The sequence below is a fragment of the Moschus berezovskii genome, chromosome 17, assembly GCF_049115385.1.
Source record: "Moschus berezovskii isolate FMDL1 chromosome 17, NW_MosBer_1.0, whole genome shotgun sequence".
Lineage (NCBI taxonomy): Eukaryota > Metazoa > Chordata > Mammalia > Artiodactyla > Moschidae > Moschus > Moschus berezovskii.
This window is the reverse complement of record NC_142476.1, coordinates 15215183-15237473: the sequence shown is the minus strand read 5'-3', so window position 1 is coordinate 15237473 and position 22291 is coordinate 15215183. Positions and strand designations below refer to the sequence as shown.

Genomic DNA, 22291 nt, shown 5'->3' with positions numbered 1-22291 from the left:
ACTGCGTGGGAACACCTGCCTTTTTATCTTCTCTACGTTCGAGCAAGGGCTTGAGTTGTGGAGGGGACGTCTGCCCGTGATGGAGGATTAAAACTAGCTGCTATTGGTAGTCTTCACTAGGCTGCAACAATTAAAAGGTACTTCGGGAGGCCAAAACTATGGCCTCCCTCAGGATAAAAAAGAAAGTCGGTTAAGTTTGTATTGGAGTGGGGCGGATGGGGACTGCGCGCCTCTGGAAAAAGCTTGATTCCCGAGAAAAGGTCGCGGGAGAACTCGCAACTGTCTCTTGCCGGAGGCGGGTGGTCACCGGGACGAGCAGCCCACCCAGACCCGCGGGGTGCATTTTGCCAAGGGAGGCGGGGCGAGGGGGTGATTGGAAGATTCCTGGCGATCACATCTTCCCATCTGAAATCTCTCTCCTGAAGCGTGAGCTTCCGTGCACGCGCGCCGCTGCCTGCCTCCGTGTGTGTGTGTGTAAATGCATTTTTAAAAATCAAATAACCTAAAACGTTAGTGACCCCAAAGAGGTTAAATAAAGCCCGCTGCTTTGGACACCGACGAGCGGGAGGACCTGAACGTTTTCGGGTCAGGGTCGCCGTCCATCCGATTCGATGGCCTCGCCAGGGAGCGAGGGAGCGGACCCCGGGAGGCTGGGGAAACGAGCGGAGATGGGGCGTCCTCCGGGGAGAAGGAGCTGAGGAGGACGGGCTGGGAAGGGGAAACGGGAGGGGGTGGGGGGCGGTGTGGGAAGCTTAGATCAACTAGTAGGACTGTTTGGCTGGTGGGACCGGCTGGGGCAACCAAGGGTCTCTAGGAGAAAGAACTCCACACGGGGGCTCCGAGCTGCACTCCGGGACTTGGGGCGGAAAGGCTAAGCCAGAGGGCTTTGATTCGCGGCTCCCGCTGGATCCCTTGCCAGCCCTATAGTGTGTGGCGGAGCTGGCGGGGAGGGTGAAAAGAGGTGGGTGCACCCTTGTGCCCAGCGCCACGTGCCCCCATCCCGGGCAGTGGTCGCCGGCGGCTCGCGGGTGCGCGGAGTCCCCAGTGCCCTGAACGCTTGACCCACGCGCGGTGGCCAGAGAGGGAGGGAGGGGTAGGTGGGCAGGGCGGCGGCGCTGCCGGGAGCGCATCCGGGGGCCGCCGACCTCGCCGCTCGCACCCCTTCCCCATCCGCGCAGCCACCTCCGGGTGATCCCCGCCCCCACCTTGAGAGCGAGGGGAGCCCGGGTTGGGAGACTGGATAAATAATTGGCCAGAGACCAGGTTTCCCGGTTCTCCGTCCGTTTCCTCGCGCCTGATTGCGTCCGGGGTTGCTGGGGGCGACGCAGCCACTCGGGAATCCGAGACCGACCAGGTACCCTGGCACCCGACCCATCCCGGGCATCGGAGTCTGTGCCGGAGAACGCTCGTCTCCCAGGGTCTGAGTCGGTTTTCTCCGGATGGATCGCCGTCCCAGCCTCCTAGCCAGAGCCGGGCAGCAGGGATACCTGGGGCCGGCGCGCTGGTCCGCCGGAGAAGGCCACCCTCGGGCCCAGAGCGCACCGCGCAGGGCTGGGTTGGGGCGCCCGGCCCGGGAGCGCGGAGAGGAAGGGAGGGTTGGGGCGGGCTGGCAATCTGTGGCTCAGCCCCCGGCGCCTCTCAGGCTCTCCCGCCCGCTCGCCGTCTATGCGGGCACCAGCTGGCAGCGGCAGCATCTCTGAGGTGCCAGCATCTCCGGGAAGGCCAAGGCAGGCCGGGGGCTCCGGCGAGGGTGGTGGGGGGAGGGCAGGGCGCGCCGCGGGACGCCAGTCCTCGAGGGGCTCCTGGCTTTATGAGGGTGCCTCCCGGCCGTCTCCTCCATTAACACCTCCCCTGCTTGCTGAGAGGCTGGGAGGGCTGGTCGCAGCCGCAGCCTGTCGCCCGGCCCCGGCCAGCGCCGGTGCCCTCTGCCCACCCCTTCGGCTCCTCCTCCTGGTCTGGAAGCATAAACAGAAATAGAACACAGGTGGAGCGAGCTGCCGGTCGGAGGTGAGGGATTCGGGTCAATTCCGACCGAGAAGGAGAGGAGAGGAGACGGAAGGGACACAGAAAGACCCACCCGCCAACCACCCGGTTATTCATTTGGATTCACAGACGACCCCTTGGCGAGACTCTGGGGACCGGCTCGCATCTCTGGCCGCCGCAGCCCTTCTTCTCCCGGGACTGGCTTCTTGGAGGGAACGTCTGGACCTCAAGGTAGGATCTCGATTGGGGTTGTCTGATCCGAGCAGTTTTCCGCCTTCGGGGTGCTCCCGGCACCTACCGGAGGCGGCCCGACTTCCCCGGAGGCCTCTCAGTCCCCAAGGCCTCGGCGGGAGGAGCGGTTGGGACGCGCCCCCCCGGGTGGGGGTAGGCGCGCGGGGGCCGCACCTCGGAGCTGACGCGCCGGTTCTCTGCGGTGCAGCCACCATCGCGGCGTGAGCCACCCCAGCCCGCAGAATGCTGAACGGCACCACTTTGGAGGCAGGTGAGTTACCCGCCAGGCTCTCTCTCGTACCCTGTTCCCTAGGCCGGAGCATTTATCTCGCGGGTGTGTGAGTGGTGTGCACGCGCGTGTACCCGAGGAAGAGGGGTCGTGCTTGGCCTGGAAATCGTACCGCGATCAGTAGCCTCTAAAATACGCGGTCTCCTTCAGAGTCCGCTGACAGCTGTCCTGAAAGGCGCCTTTCCCTCCTCCGGCCTTGCTCTCCGAGGCCTGAGATTCTCGGGGTGCAGGCGTGGGGGCCCGGAGGTCGCCCGGCCACCGCGCTGCGAGTTGTCGGGGCGCCAGGGATGCGCTCCAGTCCTCGGCAAAGCTGCTGGGGGCGTCTCCTCACAGGGATGTATGGGGGGTGGGTGTTTGGAAGATGCCGTGTCTCCTCCGGAAACTGCCTTCACCCCCCCATTTTTGGTTCAATCTGACCCCCGCGCAGCGGTTTCTGTGGGCGATCTCCGCGGACGCGGAGTGGGGGCTGGGGAGGACTGCTCCCTTTATTCCGGCGGCGGCAGCGGGCCCGCCGCGCAGCAAATCCCAGGTGAAAGGGCTTCAGATTTCAGAAGCGCGGTCTTCGCCACCGGGCGGCGGGCCCTTAGAGGAGAACTCGGGGGCGGGTGGGGCGCCTTGCGGGGAGAAGGGGGCGCATAGGCGCAGCGCGCACCCGAGGGCAGGGCTCCGCGCGTGCCGCGGGTGCGGGGAGCGCTCCGGGCCGAGGTGGCCGGCGGCGCCTGCCGCGAGGCTCCCTCTCCGTGCGGTAGAGCTCGCGCGGCCCGGAGCCGCTCAACCCACTCCCACCGGGGCTGGAGGCCCTCCTAGGAGGCCTGACGCCGAGATGCGCGGCGCCAGGCTTGGCCCTGCCGCCTCGGTGTATCCACAGTTGCCCTGAGCCCGAGGATGGAGACTGGCCGGCGAGCCTCAGGGCCATTCTCTCGCTCCCGCCGCCGGGCGGAGGCCCCGCAACGTGCAGGGCTGGATGCTCGGGTCGGGTCCCAGCCCCAGGACGGCGCTGAGTCTCCGGGCCCCGGGGTGCTCAGGGCAATGCCGGAAGCCAGACGCCTCTTCGAGAGCTGCACCTTTCAGACCTAGAAGGACCCTCCACCAGCTTAATAGGGTCAGGAGGAAAGGTGACATCTGCCCTTTTAAGGGCAAACCCGGGGCAGAGCATCTTGACCTCCAAAATGCAGGTCTAAAGAGACCTCGCTTGTGCTCACAGTTGAGGCTTCCTCTCTCGATCCTGAAGCCTCCTTCAGCCCCTGGGTGAAGCCGTGCGTTCCCTTTACTTCCCTCTCTTTCTCCTGGAGAGGGACCCGGCTGCGGCCCTCGAGGAGATTCCGGGACCCCGACTCTCGAGCCCAAATCCCGCCCGCAGTCGCTGCCGTCCGCTTTCCTCAAAGCCGCCTGAGCGGCTGGCGGAGCAGAGAGGGCAGAGTGGGTGAAGTGTGCTCCGTCGGGCGGAGGGCAGCCCCTGGCCAGGGTTCTGCCGCCTTGCTCCAAAGAGAGCTTTGCGTTTAGACGGGAGACTGGAGGAGTCACTTCGGGCCGTCAACGGGGGCGGTCCCTGCACCTGTCCCAGCCAGAGGTGCGGGGACTCAGCCCCGGGAACTGAGCGAGCAGCACCCCAGCGTATAGGGAGCACCTCAGAGCCGCCCCGCGCCCCAGCACCTCCTCTTGAGAGATGAAAGAAGGCAGAGACATCTAGACCCTCTCCTGGAAGTGCTTACTGTCCCTTGAGAGTGCTGGGGTGGGGGTGGTGGGCCATCTCCCTGAGCCTGCAAGACAGAAAGGTTAGGAGGTCCCAGGCCACAGCCAGTTCTCGGAGTCTCCCCTTCCCCCAGTGGATTTCCTTTTTCTGGAGCCGGGAGAGGAAGCAGGGCTGGACCCACCGGGATCGATTTCTGATGGCCACAGGACTAAGGAGGACCTCCCAAACTCCAGCATCCCCCCCCCCCGCCCCACCCCCAGGTATCGGCAAACTTCCTGCATTGGCAGAGAAGGAAGAAGGCGAGCAGTTGGCATCTTTATGGGAAGTTAGCAAATCCCACCCGGCACAGGAACTTATAACCCCAGTTTTATAAGAAAAAGCCGAGACAGCGGGCTCCAACCGGAAGCTGATGGCAGGAGGCCCCCCGCCCCGCCTGTACCCGACTGTCGAGGAGCAGATCTGTGTATGCAGGAGAGGAACGACGGAAGCAAGGACTGGAGGGCACTTGGGCCTTCCGTGCCTGCTTCCCTGGAGACGCTTCACGAAGTGCTGGCCTCTCCTTGGAGCTGTTGGGTAGACCCTCACTTAATGAAGTCTCCAAAATTTCATCCCCAGCAAGAAGGCAGTGGTGTTCTCCGGCTCTTTATTTATTTTTGCTGAGCAGGACCCAGATCCAGCAACAGCCAAACCCAAACAGAGTTCCCAACCTCCACCTGTCGGGGGGGGGGGGGAAGTTGGCCCAGAAACTGGACAAAGCGAGTCCCTGGATTGAGGTCCCAGGTTTACTTTCCCTTGGAGCCTCCTTGGTTAAAGGATGTCCTTCTCAGAGACCCCTCCTCTTTCTCCTCCCCTCCCCCTTCCCCTCCCCCTTCCCCTTCCCCTCCCCCGTCCTCGTCCTCTCCCTCCCTGGGCCCAGTCCCCTCTTGTGGAAAGGCAGTCTGCCCCTTTGTGAGAGGACCTGCCATCTCTGAAAGAGGTGTTGCCCGCAGCCCCTGCGCTGCTGCACGTGGGTTTGAAACGTTCATTGATTTCCATCCAAAGGGGCTAATTACATTACTTACAGTAAATAGCAGCCCTGCTGTCCAGTAGGGCTGCCAGAGTGGGGGTGGTGGGGGGAAGGTGTCCAGTTTAGTTCACTTGATTGGCTTCATTTTGTGTGTGTGTGTGAAATTGTGTTTTATGAGCTGTATTCTGGCACCCGGAGGACCGTAACAGCGTCCAGTCTGCAAATAACTTTTTTTTTTTTTTGACCCTGAGAAAAGAGCAAGGGGGAAGCAGGCGAGTCTTGGGTTTCATGGCAGAGGCGATTCCAGCAGCTTCAGAAGGCGATGCTTTGGGACAGGAAGTCGGATCGGCACCGTTCTCGTCTTCCTTCCTTTCTCCTCCCTCCCCGCTTCTTCCCTCCCCCTCTCCATCTTTCTAGATTTGGCCCCCGTTCCCGGTCGGGCTCCTCCGGGAGGGACGCGAGTCTGCCACCAGGGGACCCCTCGGGCGTCCCGGACCTGCCGGGAGAAGCGCGCGGTCCCCGCAAAGCCGACGGGGCGCGGTGGCGGAACGGGCAGCCCGGGGGAGGCCCGCGGAGGCCCGCCGGGTCTTCCCGCTCTCGGCTGGGAGCTGGGTCGGTTCCTGCCGCCGCTCCCCGCGTCGGGCCCCGCGGGGGCTTCTGGCGGGTTGCATGAATCGACAATATCCGAGTATTGTGGCCACTTTTTAACGGGGCCGAGGAGGGGCCGCGGCTCGCGGGAACAATCCCGCCTCTTGTGAGGCGCCGGGACTGCCGTTCCGCTCGTCAGCTCTCACCTCGCCCTCCTCCACGGCGAGGAGCCCCTTCGCATGCTCCTCACCGCGCGGGGCGCCCACGTTTACCGCTCCTCAGTCCAGCCGGGGCCGCGGGGCGCGCGCCCGGGCCCGGGATGTTGGGGGGCGGCGCCAAGCTCGCGCGAGCCCCCGCCTCGCTGCCCACATGGACAGGTTTCCTCCGGGACCCGGGACTCGCCAGCGGTTTCTCTCCTAACCTGAACCGGCGGCCCCCCGTGGCCACGCTGCAGTTGCACACACATCTCCAAGCCCACGCCCTGTACCCGACACTGATTGTTCAAAATTTTTTTTTTTTTTTTTTTGCCAGAAGTAAACTCCAGAAACGGAGGCGCTCCTAGTTCCTTTTCACTTTGGGGCTTACTTCAGCCCCATGTGGGGTAGGGAGGCAGTGGGGAGGTGAAGCAAACCTGCTTTTAAAAAGTGAGTTGAGGAAGTCAGGGGTGGGGGAGGAGAGGAATGCCTGCCTAATATTTATCTGGGGTCCCCTCGAGCTGGGGCCCGGAAAGTCCACAAGGAGGAGACGTGAAGTTTGGCGCTGGGATTCTGCATTTCTGGAGTCTGGGTCTGATCTTGAACTTGGACCAAACTGGCCGACTCTCTGCCTTCTGCGCCAGGGCGGGGACAATAAGGGTTCCTTTTTCCCTTTAAAACGTGATTGCTGGGAACTCCTGGAAGGATGTGTGTGTGTGTGTGTGTGTGTGTGTGTGTGTGTGTGTTGGGGGGAAGTAAATGCCCCCTCCTCCTGCCTCCCCCTTACCCCCCCCCCCAGTGTTTGTCCCCGCTTCCCCATCACCAGGGGGTTGAGAGGAGTATGACAGGTCTTTGTTGTCTGAATAAAAATCCGTGGCGGCTCCGGGAGAGAACTCCTCCTACTAAATTATCAAAAATGGGCTGGCTTTAGTCTCTTAACAAATTGGACACCGCTCCGGCGGCAGGAGCAGTCCCCAACCCAACCTACAGGCGCTGGGAGCTTGCAAGCAGCCAGGGACCGCTGAAAATAGCACTTCTTTTTCTTTCTTTGTGTTCAAAATTATTTTCTTTCTCCACCAGGTTTTGCTCCCCCCTCTCCCCGCCCCCCGCCTCAATTGTTCCCCGTTAGTAACTCGAGCTCTCGGAGCGGTCAGATCCGTCTGCTTCGCCTCCGCTCCCCGCTTCCCGTGTTTGTTTTCTGCGCATCTCCTTCAGGGAGTCGCCGGGGCTGGCGTCCCCCCTGCTTCTTTTCCGAGCAGACCCTTTTCCACCGCGGCTGCCTCTTTTCTTCTTCCCCCTCTCCCTCTGTCCCCGAGCGTCTCGGCGCTCTCCCATCGCCCCGCCTCTGCGCTCCCCGCTTCTCCTCCTCGGATGAGCTGAGAGCCCCCGGGGCGAGTGTATATGGAAATAGTGGGGTGCCGAGCAGAAGACAGCTCGTGTCCTTTCCGCCCCCCAGCCATGCTCTTCCACGGGATCTCCGGAGGCCACATCCAAGGCATCATGGAAGAGATGGAGCGCAGATCCAAGAGCGAGGCCCGCCTGGCCAAGGGCGCCCAGATCAACGGCCGCGACGCGGTAAGGAAGGGCCGGCGGCCGCAGGAGCCGGGAGCCCGCGCGCGCGCAGGGGGAGCGGAGTCGAGCGGCCGCGGCGGCCGGGCGAAGGTGGCGGCTCGTAGGCGCGTCCGCTGCGGATCGGCGGGTGGGTTATCTCCGGTTCGCCTGACTGCTGCAGGGTAAGAAAGGGCCCCTTTCTGATTTAGCTACACTCCTGAGAGCCCGAGCTCGCTCCTCTCCGCCGCAGCTGATCCGGGGAAGCAGGGCTAGTCGGGCACGAGAGGATGGCGAGTCCTCTCCGGCGGCGCAGACGCCGTTCTCCCGGCCGGCTGGCCTCCCTGGCGCCTCCCCGGCGAGGGTCGGCGGCCAAAGGGCGAGCGGTTGCGGGCCACGGGCTGCGGCGCGCGGCCGAGCGTCCGGGCCGAGCTGAAGCTCCGGGTCTCCAGTCCCTGGGTCTGGAGACCGGCCGTTCGGGGTGCACTAGAATGCGTCCTCTGGACGCTCGGGACGCGGAACGCGCAAAGGCCGCGGTGGTCGGGAGGGTCTCTTGGCAGCCCTGCTCGGTCAACTCCCGGGCCTGGCGCGCGTAGCTTGCTGGGGAGTCGAATAGAAAATCCGGAGGAGCGGGGCGCCGAGCCCAAGCGCGAGAACTTTCTAACCCTTCCACGCTGTGTCGATTAGGCACGTAGGATAAAAGTCAGGCCCGCTTCGTAAAGAAAACTAATGAACCATCTCTGTGCTCGCCTTTCCCATTTACGAGCCGGAGAGGGGAAACGACAGACGTCTCTGCAGACTTTCAGCCAAACTGAGCTGTGTAGATCCTCGGGCGTCACACCGGGAATCGCAGCTCAAACTAAGCCGGTGGACAGACTGCCCGGGGCCGGTCATCGGTGTTTGGGGTCCACCAAGTAGCCGAGCTGGTGGATGTTTCTACATTTGCAAAATGATTTCAGTGCGGGGGCGGGGGGTGGTCTGAGTAAAGGGCGAAACTCTGCTTTTCCAGGCCTGCCAGGGTTTCACGGGGGCAAGTCCAACCCATTTCTTCTAGTCCTGAGGGAAATGTCCCGCAGTTAACCACCCACCTTTTGTGGCTATCCCGTTTAAAAACAAAAAGCGGTAATGCAAACCCGAATTTCACGGCGGGGTTGCGCTTAAGGCGAGGGGTCCCCTTCCTCGCCGGGCCGTGGGGACACAGGCGGGAAGCTTAAGACCGGCATTGGAAAGATTTTCAGTACAAGGATCTCCGAGGTATGTTTATGTCAGGGAATGGGGGCCTGTGTAGAGATGATCGGACCTTCCTGGGAACAGGGATGGTGCTCCCTTAGTAGAAGGACCGATAACCCCGAAAATGAGAGAGCAGCGAGATCTGCCAAATACATCTCGATGGAAACAACATCCACCGCATTATGAGCACGAGTATTAAACCCTCTCCCTTCTCTTTTACTTTCAACGTTGCTTATAGGGATACAGAGAAAGAGAAAGGTCATAGTGTTTGTTGAAAACCAGTATGTGCTTGTTCAGATCTCCCTTTCATCCTCCAACAACAATTTCTGTTGTTTCATTTCGGGCGAGTCGAAAGCCACACTTTTAATTATTTGAGTTCGGAAACCTCCACAGTCCATGCCCTTCTAGCCCTTGTGGAAAACGTTCGAGGTGACCGGCGGGTCTTTAGGTTGAGTCCAGGTTCAGACGAACGCGGCAGAAAGAGTACGAGTGGCAGAAGGAAAAACTGCAAACGTTTCCCCGATGCCTGCCTTCGCCGAGGGGCCCCTGACCCGGCGGCGCTGGCGGAGGCCGGGGGCTGGCTCTGCGCCGGGGACCCGCGTGGGGCGGCCCCGTGCGCTCCTCACCGCGCGCGCGCTTCCTTGCAGGGCATGCCCCCGCTGAGCCCGGAGAAGCCCGCCCTGTGCGCCGGCTGCGGGGGCAAGATCGCCGACAGGTACTACCTACTGGCCGTGGACAAGCAGTGGCACCTGAGGTGCCTGAAGTGCTGTGAGTGTAAGCTGGCGCTCGAGTCCGAGCTCACCTGCTTCGCCAAGGACGGCAGCATTTACTGCAAGGAGGATTATTACAGGTACCCCCCCCCCCGCCCCGCCAGCCCGGCCCTGGGTCCCCCCCTGCCCAGGGAGGCCCCCCGCGCGCGCCTTCAGACTGCAGCGCGCTCAGCCCCGCCACACGCGGGGGAGGACGCCCCGGGAGGGCGCACCCCAGGTATAGAGCGAGGTCTGGACTCTCCGGTTCAGGCGGTCCCCGGAGCACCGCGGAGGGAGCTGGGCACATCCTCGGAGGGCCAATGAGCGTGTCCCCGTCTACCGAGGCTAAAGCGGGTTTGTGTTTTCCGTTTGCTACGAACTCAGCAAGTCCGGTGCTTTGGAACTGAACCGGCGGCCGGAGCAGCAGCAGTAACTACTGGCTGTCGGGTTTTCGCGAGGGTGGAGGGAAAATCACTTAAATGACCATGAAAAGGAATAACTGCTGTTGCCAAAAGGCAGGCCACTCATTTCGGAGATGCCCTGACCGCGGGGCTGGAATCTGCCCGCCAGACTCCCCAGACGCCGGAGAGTGAACTGGCCGCAGCGCGTTCACTGATTCTGCTCGGTATTTCTTGCCTTGGAGACCGCAGCGATGGTCAGGCGACCCGGTTCGCTCTCGGCCGAGGCGAGAACAGTGGTTTAAAAAAATTAGCTCGCCTCTGCAGAACTGTCTTTTCTCCCCTACCCCACCCCCCCGCCCCCAAGGCTGTGTCTGAATGTCTTCAGGCAGACTCACACTTTCATAAATAACAACACCCTTCCTGTGAATGCCTTGTAATCGAGGAGATGGTTTCACTTGGCATCGCAATTTAATATTCTTAACATAGTGTTGTGAATTAGCCAGGGCACGGTTTGTTTTGGTTTTTGCTTTTTAAAATTTTTACTTTACAGGGAAGAAAACTGAGGATCAGTTCCTCGATTCTTCTTATTTTAATGTAAGGGTTCTCTGTCATATTCATCAGAGCAGGTCAATCAGCAGATAAAATGAATGTACACCCAAGAGGGCGTGGGTCCTCCCATCCCGGTCCCCTCGCGGATCTCCATCTTGGGCCGCTGCTGACCGAGCCCCCAGGTGCCGCAGTGAGAGGTGGCCCTGCCTTGACCTCCGCTAGCTCTCTGACGCCACTGTTTCCTTCCAGAAGGTTCTCTGTGCAGAGATGTGCCCGCTGCCACCTCGGCATCTCCGCCTCCGAGATGGTCATGCGCGCCCGAGACTCCGTCTACCACCTGAGCTGTTTCACCTGCTCCACGTGCAACAAAACCCTGACCACGGGCGACCATTTTGGCATGAAGGACAGCCTGGTGTACTGCCGCGCCCACTTCGAGACCCTCTTACAAGGAGAGTATCCGCCGCAGCTGAGCTACACCGAGCTGGCGGCCAAGAGCGGAGGCTTGGCCCTGCCTTACTTCAATGGCACCGGCACGGTGCAGAAGGGGCGGCCCCGGAAACGGAAGAGCCCAGCGCTGGGGGTGGACATCGTCAATTACAACTCAGGTGGGCGCCCACCCGCTGCTCGCAGCCCCTGCCGCCCTAGCCCCGGGTCTGCCCAGAGGAGAATCCCATCAGGCTTCTCCCCCCATCCGAGAGCTGGTTGCAAGAGGGCGCTTTCCTCAGCATGACCCCTTTCTCGCCACAGCTCTCGGCCACTCAGAAAGAAGCTGGAAGGTGGAGTGCGAGAGGGAAGAGAGAGAAGGGGGCCGGGGGAGGGGAGAGGGAGAAAGGGAGAGAGGGACACCTTTATTTCGTTTGTGGCCAGACATACATTCACAGCCGTGGGGCTGCAGCGACTTCCCCCAAACAGGCAGAGCCAAACCCTTGTTGCCCATTAGTTAATGAGCCCATTAGTTTCTGGCTCCCAGTTGGAGCGAAACAGCCCCAGGGCAATTCCTGTGTGGAGGCCAAGTTATAGATCCTGGAGGAGGTTTCCCTAAATACTAAAAAAGAAAAAAATCTTCAGAGCCCAGCCCCAGTGTGTCTAGAGGGGACAGAGGCTGTGGTCACCAGCCCAGAGTTAATCAGGGAAACAGTTGGCATGAGTGTTGAGAAACCAAATCCATCATGTTAGCGCAGAGTGGCTGGAGGGGCGGGAGTCACTCTCCAGAGTCCATGTGAGCTGGCCTGCCCCTTCCCTGGGTCAGGGGACCGTCCAGCCAGCTCACTGTCCGTTTGATAAACCCTCCAGACACCCAGACCGTCCCTCCCCCCACCCCCACCAGCTTTCTTTCTTAATTAAAAACAAAACACAGGCAAGAAGCCAGAAAGCAGTTTTCTTCCCTGCTTGGGGGCGGGGGCGGGGGGGCACACCTATCATTCATCAGTCTCACTCACCAGTACCCCGTTGTTGGCAGCCTGCCCCCCACTCACCAGCCCCCAGGTGAGGATGGTGACAGCCCCCCAGGACCACAATCTACCTCTAAGCAGTGTGGAAGCTCTTCCTGTGAGTCCCAGCCCCATGGAAAAGAGGTTCCAGAAAACCCTGGAGCTCACTTAGGGGCGTCCTCAGGACTGGTTTGTTGTCAGTCTCGAAGTCCCGTCTGACTGTCTGCAACCCCACGGACTGCAGCCCGCCAGGTTCCTCTGTCCTTCACCCTCTCCCTGAGTTTGCTCAAACTCGTGCCCTTTGAGTCAGCAGTGCCACCCAACCATCTCCTCCTCTGCCGCCCCGTTCAGCCGTTCTGACTTTAGGTGCCCTGGCCCAGCGGCACTGGACGTTTCAGCAGGGCTCTCGGGCTCAGGGAGTCCTTTCTGTTGGAAAGGACCTTGGGGCCCTCACGGTGGCCAACCCGCTCTGTTACCAGGTGCACCCAGATGCCAGTCGAAGGGTGGGCATCCCAGAGCGTGGATCTTGCCTGTTTTTCTCTTCCAGTCCCCACATGCAAGCAGAAATGGGTCCTGCTCTGAACCCACAGTGTTGGTGGGGGGGGGGGGTCTGACTGGCTGAGGAGGGCTCTGCCCAGCTCTCCCCTCAGCTCCCTTCTGGCTCTGATTTCACAGATGAGGTATAGCGGGGGTGTCCCAGAGAAGGTGGGGACCTTTGTCCCAGGGGTTCAACCCCAGGTCACTGGAGGAGGAGGGCCCGCTGCTGGCTGCAGACCTTGCCTGGATGGGTCGGTGTCCCGCAGCGGGTGCACCCCCGGGTTTTGCCAACCCCCTGCCGGGGGTCAGGGCCTCCCGCTGCCCCTCTGCGCCTCGGCCAGCAGGCTGATTAGGGGCCATGATGCCCAGCGTGGTTACTTGGGCTCCTTTGATGCGTGGTCCCAGGGGCGGCCAGGCAGGGCACCAATTGTTCTTTATTAATAGAAGATGACATCGGAATCTCTAGCCACTCACCAAGGCCCTAATGCCCTAATTAGAGAGAGAGAGAGAGAAATAGGAAGAGAGACTAGCCGGGTCTGCAGAGAAGGTCCAGAAGCCTGGGGAGGAGCTTTCTAGCCAAAGGCGGCAAGCCTGGTTTCTTCGATTGTTTGTTTAACCTAATTAGCTTCATTTGGTTTCACCTTGATCTTACTTTACGTCAGAAAGGTGCGGGGAGCTTTAAGGACAGTAAAACTGTGTTTCTCCTGCTTCTCCCAGGAGCACCAGAGAGTACAGATTTATTTCTTAAAAAGAATGAGAATCTCTTTCCTCTTCGACAGCTCCACTTCCATTTCTACTTCGGCCATTAGTTTGCAAATTAAGGCCAGGTTCTGGAGAGAGCTGATGCTTCTGTTCATGAAGGAGGGAGAGCTTGCGGAGGCCTTCGGAACAGAGCCAGTGTGCATCACAGAGCCGCTTACTCTTAATTAACGGCCACCGCATCCCTTCGGGACTTTCCCTAGAGACACGCGCAAACAGCATACAGTTCAGATCTGGTGAATAATCTAGAGAAACTGGCTTAAAGATGTCTGACCAGAAATCAGCCTACCACTAAAAAAAAGTTTATGAAGCCAGTGCCCCTTTGTTATTACAAGGAAACGCTTCAGTGAATTAAAACCACATTAAAAGTGCAGAAAATAAAATGGACCCACAGTTTTAGCTCCTTTTGTTAGCTTTCTTTGAAGCCAGCTCTGCTTAAATGTAAACTAGTCTCAGAAAAGAGTCACGTTGCTGCTAAACAGATCCGATTCATACACTGATAATATTTTCAAACACATGTACACAAAATATGTTTGTGACTCAGAATTCCAGAGATGTGAAGCTAGGCAAAGATCTGTAAATGCTTGACATAAGGCAAGTGCCTTTCCTTGAGACTGTTCCTAATTTAGTTTATATCTCTTTGTGCAGATAGCAGGCGGATATTTGAGAAAGAGCCACAGGAAGTCTGTTTGGGACGCTGGTTTGAAATGAAGCCCTCCGGGGTGAGAAAAGATTTAGTCTAGGGCCGATAGCTCTGGTTTGGGTAATTTAGCATTAATCGAGAGACTAGATTTTTGCCACTTTTTGACATCTCCCTCCTTAGGTTCTTCCTTGGCTTCCAAACTTCCAAAGCTCCCTGAAGTTGTTAAATTAGCCTGGCACTGACCCCTAGTGGTCTCTCTGGGATCAGTTCTCAGAGGGTTGCATACCTTCAGAATAGAAACTCACTTCCGGATGAGTGACCGTTTCCTAGTGACCAGAGAATAAAATATTTAGATCTTCTTATTAATTTTATCGTGCCAGATGTGTGTACTCACAGGTGTATATTTAAGACAGTTTTAAGAGAGTTATCATTTCATCTCATAATTCACTGGTGGGGTGGGGGGGACCCCTAAAGCTTTAAAAGTAGACCCTGGGGAAACATAGACACCTGCAAGTTTACATAAGGCATTTGTAGTTAAATTTAAGTAGTTTAGGCTAACACACTGAGTTACTCTGTAGATGACACACTGCGCTATTAAGTGGCATAATGTCATAACTGATCCCACAGTTGGTCTGTTTATTTGAATACCATCTTAATCAAGAGCTAACTTAATCCTTTTGCACACTGAATTATATTCTGTTTGAAAACAAGTCCCATAGTATTGTTTAATACACTGAAATTCCCTACTGAGTTTTAAATCAGCCATAATGGATACAGAATGCTTATTCAGAGAAGCAGTTTTCATCATACCTGTCTATAATTGTGTGTGTGAAAAAAAATGTCTGTAACTATTTTTCATTAATTCATTTTAGAAACTAATGAGTAATATAGTTCAGTTAGGAATCAGACTAATTTCTAAGAAATACTAACTTGTGGGTGGGGGTTGATGGCTAAGGGCATTATTTAAGTACCAAGTTAAGTCTTCTGCCCCAGTGTAATATTCAGTTTAATAAGCTATTCAGGAAGAGTTACACATCATTCACCTAGGATAGGATTGAAATCTTACCTGAAGAAGCCTCCAATGACTAAGGTGTGCTTCTCTGACTGTTTTGGTGTGGCTACATTTATAATCTGGTTGTGAAATATAGCTCAGTTTACTGAGATAAGTATGGTTTTATAGTAGGTCATAAGATGCTGTTTCATCCATTTGGGGATATAAAAGGGCAATTCTGTAGAATATTTGAACTTGACGTCTCTCCCCGGGGGTGCAGTAGGATAAAATGTAAAGCATATTCTATTCTCTCTCTTATTTCTGGGTACCTGGTGCCCTTTCAGTGGGCTTTAAGGAGTCTCTGTTCAACCTTTGGCTGTGTATATCTAACTTGCAGTCCATCTTAAGTTGATCTGACTTTGCATGAATAGTCATTGATGATTTTATGGATGAACAAAAATTCAGAATCTTGATTGAACGCTCGTTGAATTTCTGGCCTCGTGTTGGACGTTGAGGATCCGATGGTGAACATGATAGCGTCTTTCTTTCCATGAACTCACCTGCCCTCTTTACGGGTCTCATGGAAATGTGAACAAAGGAGTCGTTAGTTCATGCCTAGTCTCATGACATTAGGGAGAATTTCTTAAATGGATTTTGTGATGCAGGTGACTATTGTTGTTGGGTCTCTGGATGTATACTGATTCACTGAAAGTGTTTTTTAAAAAAGTAATTCTCACCAAAGCATTGGAGAAGGGAATAGCAACCCACTCCAGTATTCTTGTCTGGAAAATCCCATGGACAGAGGAGCCTGACAGGCTACAGTCCATGGGGTCACAGAGAGTCAGACATGACTGATCACGCACGCATGCAACCAGAGCATCGCAGGCACATAATATTTTATCAAGCAGAACGGAACAACTAATCGTAAGAGATGTCTCACATTCTTCAAGGTTCTGGTTTCTCCCCCAGGCATGTGATCACATTGATTTTAGATATTCTATTATAGTGCCCTAAAATGCTGGATGATCAGCCTGAATATACATCAGATAAACATCTGAAGTAAGGTGTAAAGGAAAAAAAAAATAGCCATGCCCTTTAAATTGTGAAAGTTGGCTGAATCAGTAAACATTTAGCAAAGTGTTTTCCTTTTGCAATCATATTTCTTATGCAAAGCTAGGAGGTTATCGGAAATGACCTTTTAAATGCGCATCTTTACATCCTGGGGATGGAGACTTTCAGGCTGGTTGCAAAGGCTGGGTTGTTTTGCCCTCAGTGCGGAGGGGGGCTGTGTAGGGGGGTAAAGGTGTCACCCCCTCCCCCTGGCCTGCCAGCCAGGGGCACAGCTGACACTCCGGCTCTCACAGGACCAGAGCCAAAAGGGCCACCGTCCCAATGGGACATCAGAGTCTCTGAGCTGGGAGTTGTGAGGAAAGATTCTGGCATGAACCAAGTGAAGACAGACCTGGGCTCCTTGTCTTTCAGAAATATCTATTCCAGTGATTCCAAGGGAAAACTCTCTTCATCCTGGTTAGCCCCATGTGAACCAGTTACCGCTGGAAGTCTTCAAAAGTAATATTCTGGTTATGTAAGAATCTTGCAGGTTTTTATTTTGTAACTTCTCCTCTTCTTTTCAACTTTTTCTGAAAACCTTCTAGGATGTGCTGAAAAGGCTAAAAATTGGAACTTAGATTCTTCGTTCATGGGGGGCGGTGGGGACATGGCTCTGTAAAACTTTTAGACTTGAGAGAGCTGAAATGAACGGCTTGCATATCCCTCCTGGCTTCACAGACTACACCTTGTTTCACAGACCAGACAAAACGAAGAATCTCTGAAAACCGTGTGTGTGGAGGGCCAGCGTGCTCATACACGTCACACAGTAGAAGAGGGGTGGGTTGTTTGTTTTCCTTTTCAGTCTTGGAGACGATCTCTCTCACTCCCACATGAGAGCTTACTCATCTTCTCAAGTCTTTCTAGCAACCATTAAGCCAAAGAGATTACGTTTATCTGATAGTTTATCTAAAGGTGTTAGATGTATCTAATGCTTTTCTACTGCATAAACTTCGGGTGGGCCCACACTTAACAGACTAATTTGGCAGACTTGGGGTGATTAACCTCCTTCTTCTGTCTGGATCCTGCTCATAACTGGGTCGACAGCTTTTCCCGCCATTGCTGTCCTGTCACGATAGGAGCATGCCACCTGCCATCTTTTCAGCTAAAGCAGGCCTTGCACTGAGCCCCTGTTTTCGTCCACTGTGGCTGCCACAGGTTGTAACGAGAACGAGGCCGACCACCTGGACCGGGATCAGCAGCCTTACCCACCCTCGCAGAAGACCAAGCGCATGCGCACCTCCTTCAAGCATCACCAGCTGCGGACCATGAAATCCTACTTTGCCATCAACCACAACCCGGACGCCAAGGACCTCAAGCAACTTGCTCAGAAAACAGGCCTGACCAAAAGAGTTTTGCAGGTAAGAAGTGTCCATTGTTGACTGTGCCTGCAACTTCCCCTTGCAGTGAAAATAGTTGTCTTCCCTGTTTGATTTCCTGTACTGCTTCTCATTAGTTTAGCTTACTTACCTCCCTAGAGAGTGTACCAAGCTTTTGCAGGGGCTTCCCGGAGACTGCCCAGAGAGCGAGCGAGAGAGACCCAGGGTCTCCTAAAATGCAGCCACATCCTCCCTACAGATGGGGAGACGGGCCCACAAAGCCAGCTCAGCTTGCCCCACTGCTCTGCAAACGCAGGTGGTGCTGTCTGCACATGCTGTGGCTTTGGAGACCTCTGTCCACGTCAGGGTCAGTGCGCACACACCTGGGGAGACCTGCTGCTACCCCGTTACTTCAGCACACTGTTGGCGGCCTCACTTCCCCGTTCCAAGCTTCCAAATTCACGTGAATCCTTTTGGTCAGCTCCTGAAAAGCCATAAGCATGGTTATCTGTCTCTGCAACCAATCAGAGCGAGTATTTTCCCATTTTAACCAACAGCATTTGACCACTGCATCCTGCAGTGAGACTTCCTGGCCCAGTGCCTTGCTAGGCTCATCATGGTAAGAATGTCTAACCTGAGCCCTGGTAGTGGGTGGCTGGGGGTCGCCTCTGATGGTCTCACCCTCAGTGACAGACAGCAGGCGTTTTAAATTCCACGCACCCGTTTCCGGTTGCTTGGAGTCTGTGGCCCTGGAGGTTTTCCCTGTGCACGGAGTACTTGGCATGTGTCAGATTCAAGAACAGCCAGAAATCTGTTTCAATGATGTTCATTTCATGCGAGTGATTCTAACTTGGTGAAACATCCGCTGACCTCGCCTGTCCTCTTTCTGGAAAGACAACCGTGGAGGGATGAGGGTGCATTTCCACCCCCCCCCCCCATCGCTGTGCTTCATTTCCCCAGGGTATCTCCACTTAACCATCTGTGCCCCCAAGCGGCACTCGTTAATGCTGGGGGTGGGGGCCCCTGTGCAGCTAAGAGGGTATCTGTAGTGTACTGGGATTACTCTGTTGTCAAAGAAAGCAGAAAGAAAAAAAACAAAAACAGAAACCAACAAAGGGTGGGGGGAAGGCCCTTCTCCCCCAAGGAAAATAAACATTTAAAAAGAGAAACGTATATCCAAAACAGAATTAAAAAAGAGAAAGGGGAAAAAAAAAAGGAAATATAAAAACAAACATCGGTAAAGAAATCCATTGGGATTGGTTTGCAGGTTTGGTTCCAAAACGCACGAGCCAAATTCAGAAGGAACCTTTTGCGGCAGGAGAATGGGGGTGTTGATAAAGCCGATGGCACGTCGCTTCCGGCCCCGCCCTCGGCAGACAGCGGCGCGCTCAGTCCACCGGGCACTGCGACCACTTTAACAGACCTGACCAATCCCTCTATCACTGTAGTGACAGCCGTGACCTCTAACCTGGACAGCCACGAGCCCGCGAGCCCCTCGCAAACTACCTTAACGAACCTTTTCTAACACTGGGGTTGGGTGGTTTTTTTTTCCAATTCTTCCTCTTCTTTTTATTATTATTCTAATGATTATTTTATTATTTACAAAACGATTTTTTTCCCCTCACCCACAAGATACTTGGCAAGTAACAACGACAGCTTGGTGTGAAGTGTCTTGCAGCCACTTGGCTAATGAGTTTACAGTATCGGCTCCTTTACAAAGTGTATTATTATTATTATTTTTTGTCTACAAAGTGTATTTGGATTTAAAAAAGATTAATTAGACCGTTCAGTCGGTAAGGGGAATTTTGGAATCATTCTAATAAGTGCCTCTTAAAATTGTATGTTACTTATTTCCAGAATCTCAAAGGAAAAAAAAAAAAGAGTGGTATCGTGATGAGCAAAGAATCATATTCCCAGTTACATAATTAGGCTAATAAGGAATCAGATAATTGATTAAAATTATTTTTTAATCTTTCAACTGTACCTGTACTTATGAAAGTTTGGAAACTTCACATTGTCTTTTTTAAAAATTTTAAAATGCAAAAAATGTTTTAATCATTCCTTTTTCTTACAAATGACGAATATGGTTAAAGAAACAATAGCTAATCTAAATATTAAAGATTAATTAGATGGGAAAATCCAACCAGGAATGTGACTTTTATTTTCTCTTGGGGTATGGTCCCAACAAAACTTTATTAGTTAGTTATTGCTTTTCAGCATTTGAAAACTACTTAAACCTCCCGTGTATCCATGAAAATTCCAAACAAAATTTGAAATTTTATACATTTAACCTTCTCAAGCTAAAAATGATGATAGGTATGAAACCATTCTTTCTAAATTATTTTTCCCCAGGGAAAATGGAAATAAGAAAAATATAATTTTTTAAGAAGTTAAAAAAAATCAGTATAATTTAATCGATAGCTCTTAATTGGCTTTAGCTGTACCATGATATTGTATCTGGCATTCTATATAAATAAAGTTAAAACAAAAAACTTAGTAACTAATATTAACAATGAAAATTCTTTGGTTTTGTTTTGCTTCATTTTACTTTGGCACAGGTTGATGTATTTGTCAGAAAAAAAAAACTTTTCTGACGTAAGAGATTTGAAGTTCTTAGTTTAAAGATAAACTCAGAAGCCTTGTGGATGCTAATCTGAATATATTTCCTAGTTTACAGTAGCATTTTTTTTTCTTTTAATTTAAGCTAAAATCTTAATGGTCTGGGCAGTGGTGAATGTTCATCTATATGCTTCTGTTGTAGTTAAATATCAATTAGATTGTGAATTTCCTAAAAAAAAAAAATAAAAATAAAAAAGAAGTCAAGATATATGTCTTGCTTTAGTGGATTGTTAAGAATAACTTTGCACATATTCTCCACTTTTCGGACCCCTTAAATCTCCTCTGGTGTTCGAAGTGGTTATTTAATAGATTTTGAAGGTGTCCTTCTGGTTGTGTAAATGTGTGGTCACATACCGACAGTTCACTGCCCATATTAAAGTGCATTATTGTAACTTTTGCTCAGGGTCTTTAGAAAATTAGCACAGAAAGTAGCTTATTTTTAAAAAAAAAAAAAAGATGATGGAAGATAAGTTAACACTGTAACAGAAGAAGGTGTGTTTGCCATTATATATTTAGCAAGTGTGGTTATCATCTTATATGGAGCTTAAATCTTGACTTTTCATATTTCTATTACATTTTGGGCATTTACCACTAACCAGACCAAACAACCTTGGTAAGGCTGAGATCTTATGAATACACTTTTACAGGTAAAATATTGATACTTATAAATTTTGTTCTTTGACAGAACAATATATGGTACTATAGATCTACTTTATTAAGTAGACTAATTATAACTCAGTTCTCCTATGTGCCTTATGAGATAACTTGGAAGTAAGTTTGTGAAAAATCAGGATATATGTGTTGTTCGTTAAATTAACTGTTTTAAGCCCTTTTGACACCTCACTAGTTTTGTACTGTTTTACCTCTTATTTCTGAAACTCTTTTTATGGTGTATCCTGTTAGAGGGGACAGACATGTCATAGAAAGCAGTTGTGCACTCTTTCCAATATAGTTGATAAATTCAATAATCTTATATATTGAGCTTCGTGTTTATAGTACAGTAAGTGGTCTAGCAAAATTGTCCATGTTTCTTTGTTTATTGAGAAATGCATTGTATAGAAACTATTTCCCTTAAATATTTATGGACCAAACAATTGTGATATATCCTATTAAATTTGTGTGAATAAACCATTTTGAATCTAAGGACTTTTATTTTCCATCAGTTTTATTTAAGGTTTAACTACTGTACTAGTGTGGTTTTGATATCTATTTGTGAAAGCTGTTAAAATGGTAATACAAAAAATTTTTAATATACAGGCATACAAATAGGTTTTAGATTTCCAAACTTATGATTCATTCTAAGTTACCATTGCATTTGCAATGCAATTCAGCTTAGAGTTACCTTTAAATATATTTTCCTACAATAAAAGTAATGCCCCATGGATTTGACTCAGCCTGATTTTTAGAATTTTAAAAAAATAATTAGCAGAAGTAATTGCATGAAAAGAAACCTTAAATATGATTAAGTTTCATGTTAGGTCTATTGAGCACAAATGGATATTTGTAAATCTAAATAGAAATTGAAGACCCCTAAAAGCCAAGTTGCTCTGGAGTTAATAAATTGTCACTATGATTTTTTTCAGGGAGAACAAATCTTGGGGCATTACAGCCAAACATCCCGACGTTTGAAAATTCCCTAAAGTATTAAAAGAAGGGGAAAAGTTTGATCGGAAATCCACTGCAGTGAAGACAAAGGCATTATTAGGTCACGATACTCATTCATTAAAAGGTCTATTGAGCCAAAGAGAGAGGGAGAGAGACTTAAATGTCATTTACTGAGTGTTAACAAAACTTCTGTTCTCTATGATGCCTAGCACAACGGAGGCTTAAAATGATACGATTTTAAACAAAGTGAGACAAGCCGTGTATAAACCAGAGCAGCCAGGCAGCAATATGCCCACCCCATAGCTGAAGAAAACTATTCTTGGAAAAAAAAAAAAAATCCCACACATTTGTCAAGCACCGTACTTGTAAAATAAAGTCCAAAAGCATTCATCTCACCTGCTTGCTAATGTGTTTTAGTCCTATCTGTTAACGACATTTTCCAACTGTAAATTCAAAGAAAAGCTATCACTCATTTAAGAGGATAGGGATCAGACCCCAGTAATTTTAGTATTATTGTTTATTACTTCCTTCTGAAACAAATCTCTGCATGCACTTTCACATCTGTCACTTCTAGTGTACATCTCTGTATGATGACTTATCTTTGCTGTTTCTTGTATGATAAATAGCTTTCATTAATAAACATCTTATTCGATGGAAACATAGTTAACTTTATGTTAAACACACACTTTTGGAATTAATTTTGAACACTGTCTTAAGAGGCAGCACGACTCATTTCCAACTTGTTATACTTAGGAAAAATTCCAAATGATATAATGAGGTTAAGTTCTGGTAATCTAGGATAAAATTATTTACTTGGTTT

The 22291-nt window shown here is 52.4% G+C and overlaps 1 protein-coding gene across 3 annotated transcripts; it reads left to right on the top strand.

Annotated features, from left to right (window-relative positions):
• Positions 1 to 2457: 2457 nt before the first annotated feature.
• LHX9 (LIM homeobox 9) lies at positions 2458 to 21736 on the top strand. Of its 3 annotated transcripts, XM_055418972.2 has the most exons (6): positions 2458 to 2485; positions 7441 to 7559; positions 9410 to 9612; positions 10711 to 11066; positions 17087 to 17289; positions 18515 to 18772. In XM_055418972.2, the coding sequence occupies exons 1-6, from the start codon at positions 2458 to 2460 to the stop codon at positions 18770 to 18772; spliced, it is 1167 nt and encodes a 388-aa protein (XP_055274947.1). The 3 variants fall into 3 exon arrangements, with proteins under 3 accessions (XP_055274947.1, XP_088701145.1, XP_088701144.1); XM_088845019.1 differs by lacking the exons at positions 2458 to 2485; positions 18515 to 18772 and adding an exon at positions 21450 to 21736 and having other exon boundaries at positions 7386 to 7559; XM_088845018.1 differs by lacking the exon at positions 2458 to 2485 and having other exon boundaries at positions 7386 to 7559.
• Positions 21737 to 22291: the final 555 nt, after the last annotated feature.

What these genes read in the sequence shown, in the direction of transcription:
- LHX9 (XM_088845018.1), top strand. Translation starts at nt 7,386, where the DNA reads ATGGAAATAGTGGGGTGCCGAGCAGAAGACAGCTCGTGTCCTTTCCGC. An exon ending in TGCAAGGAGGATTATTACAG is followed by an intron (nt 9,613 to 10,710) that starts GTACCCCCCCCC and finishes GTTTCCTTCCAG; the next exon opens with AAGGTTCTCTGTGCAGAGAT. An exon ending in CATCGTCAATTACAACTCAG is followed by an intron (nt 11,067 to 17,086) that starts GTGGGCGCCCAC and finishes TGGCTGCCACAG; the next exon opens with GTTGTAACGAGAACGAGGCC.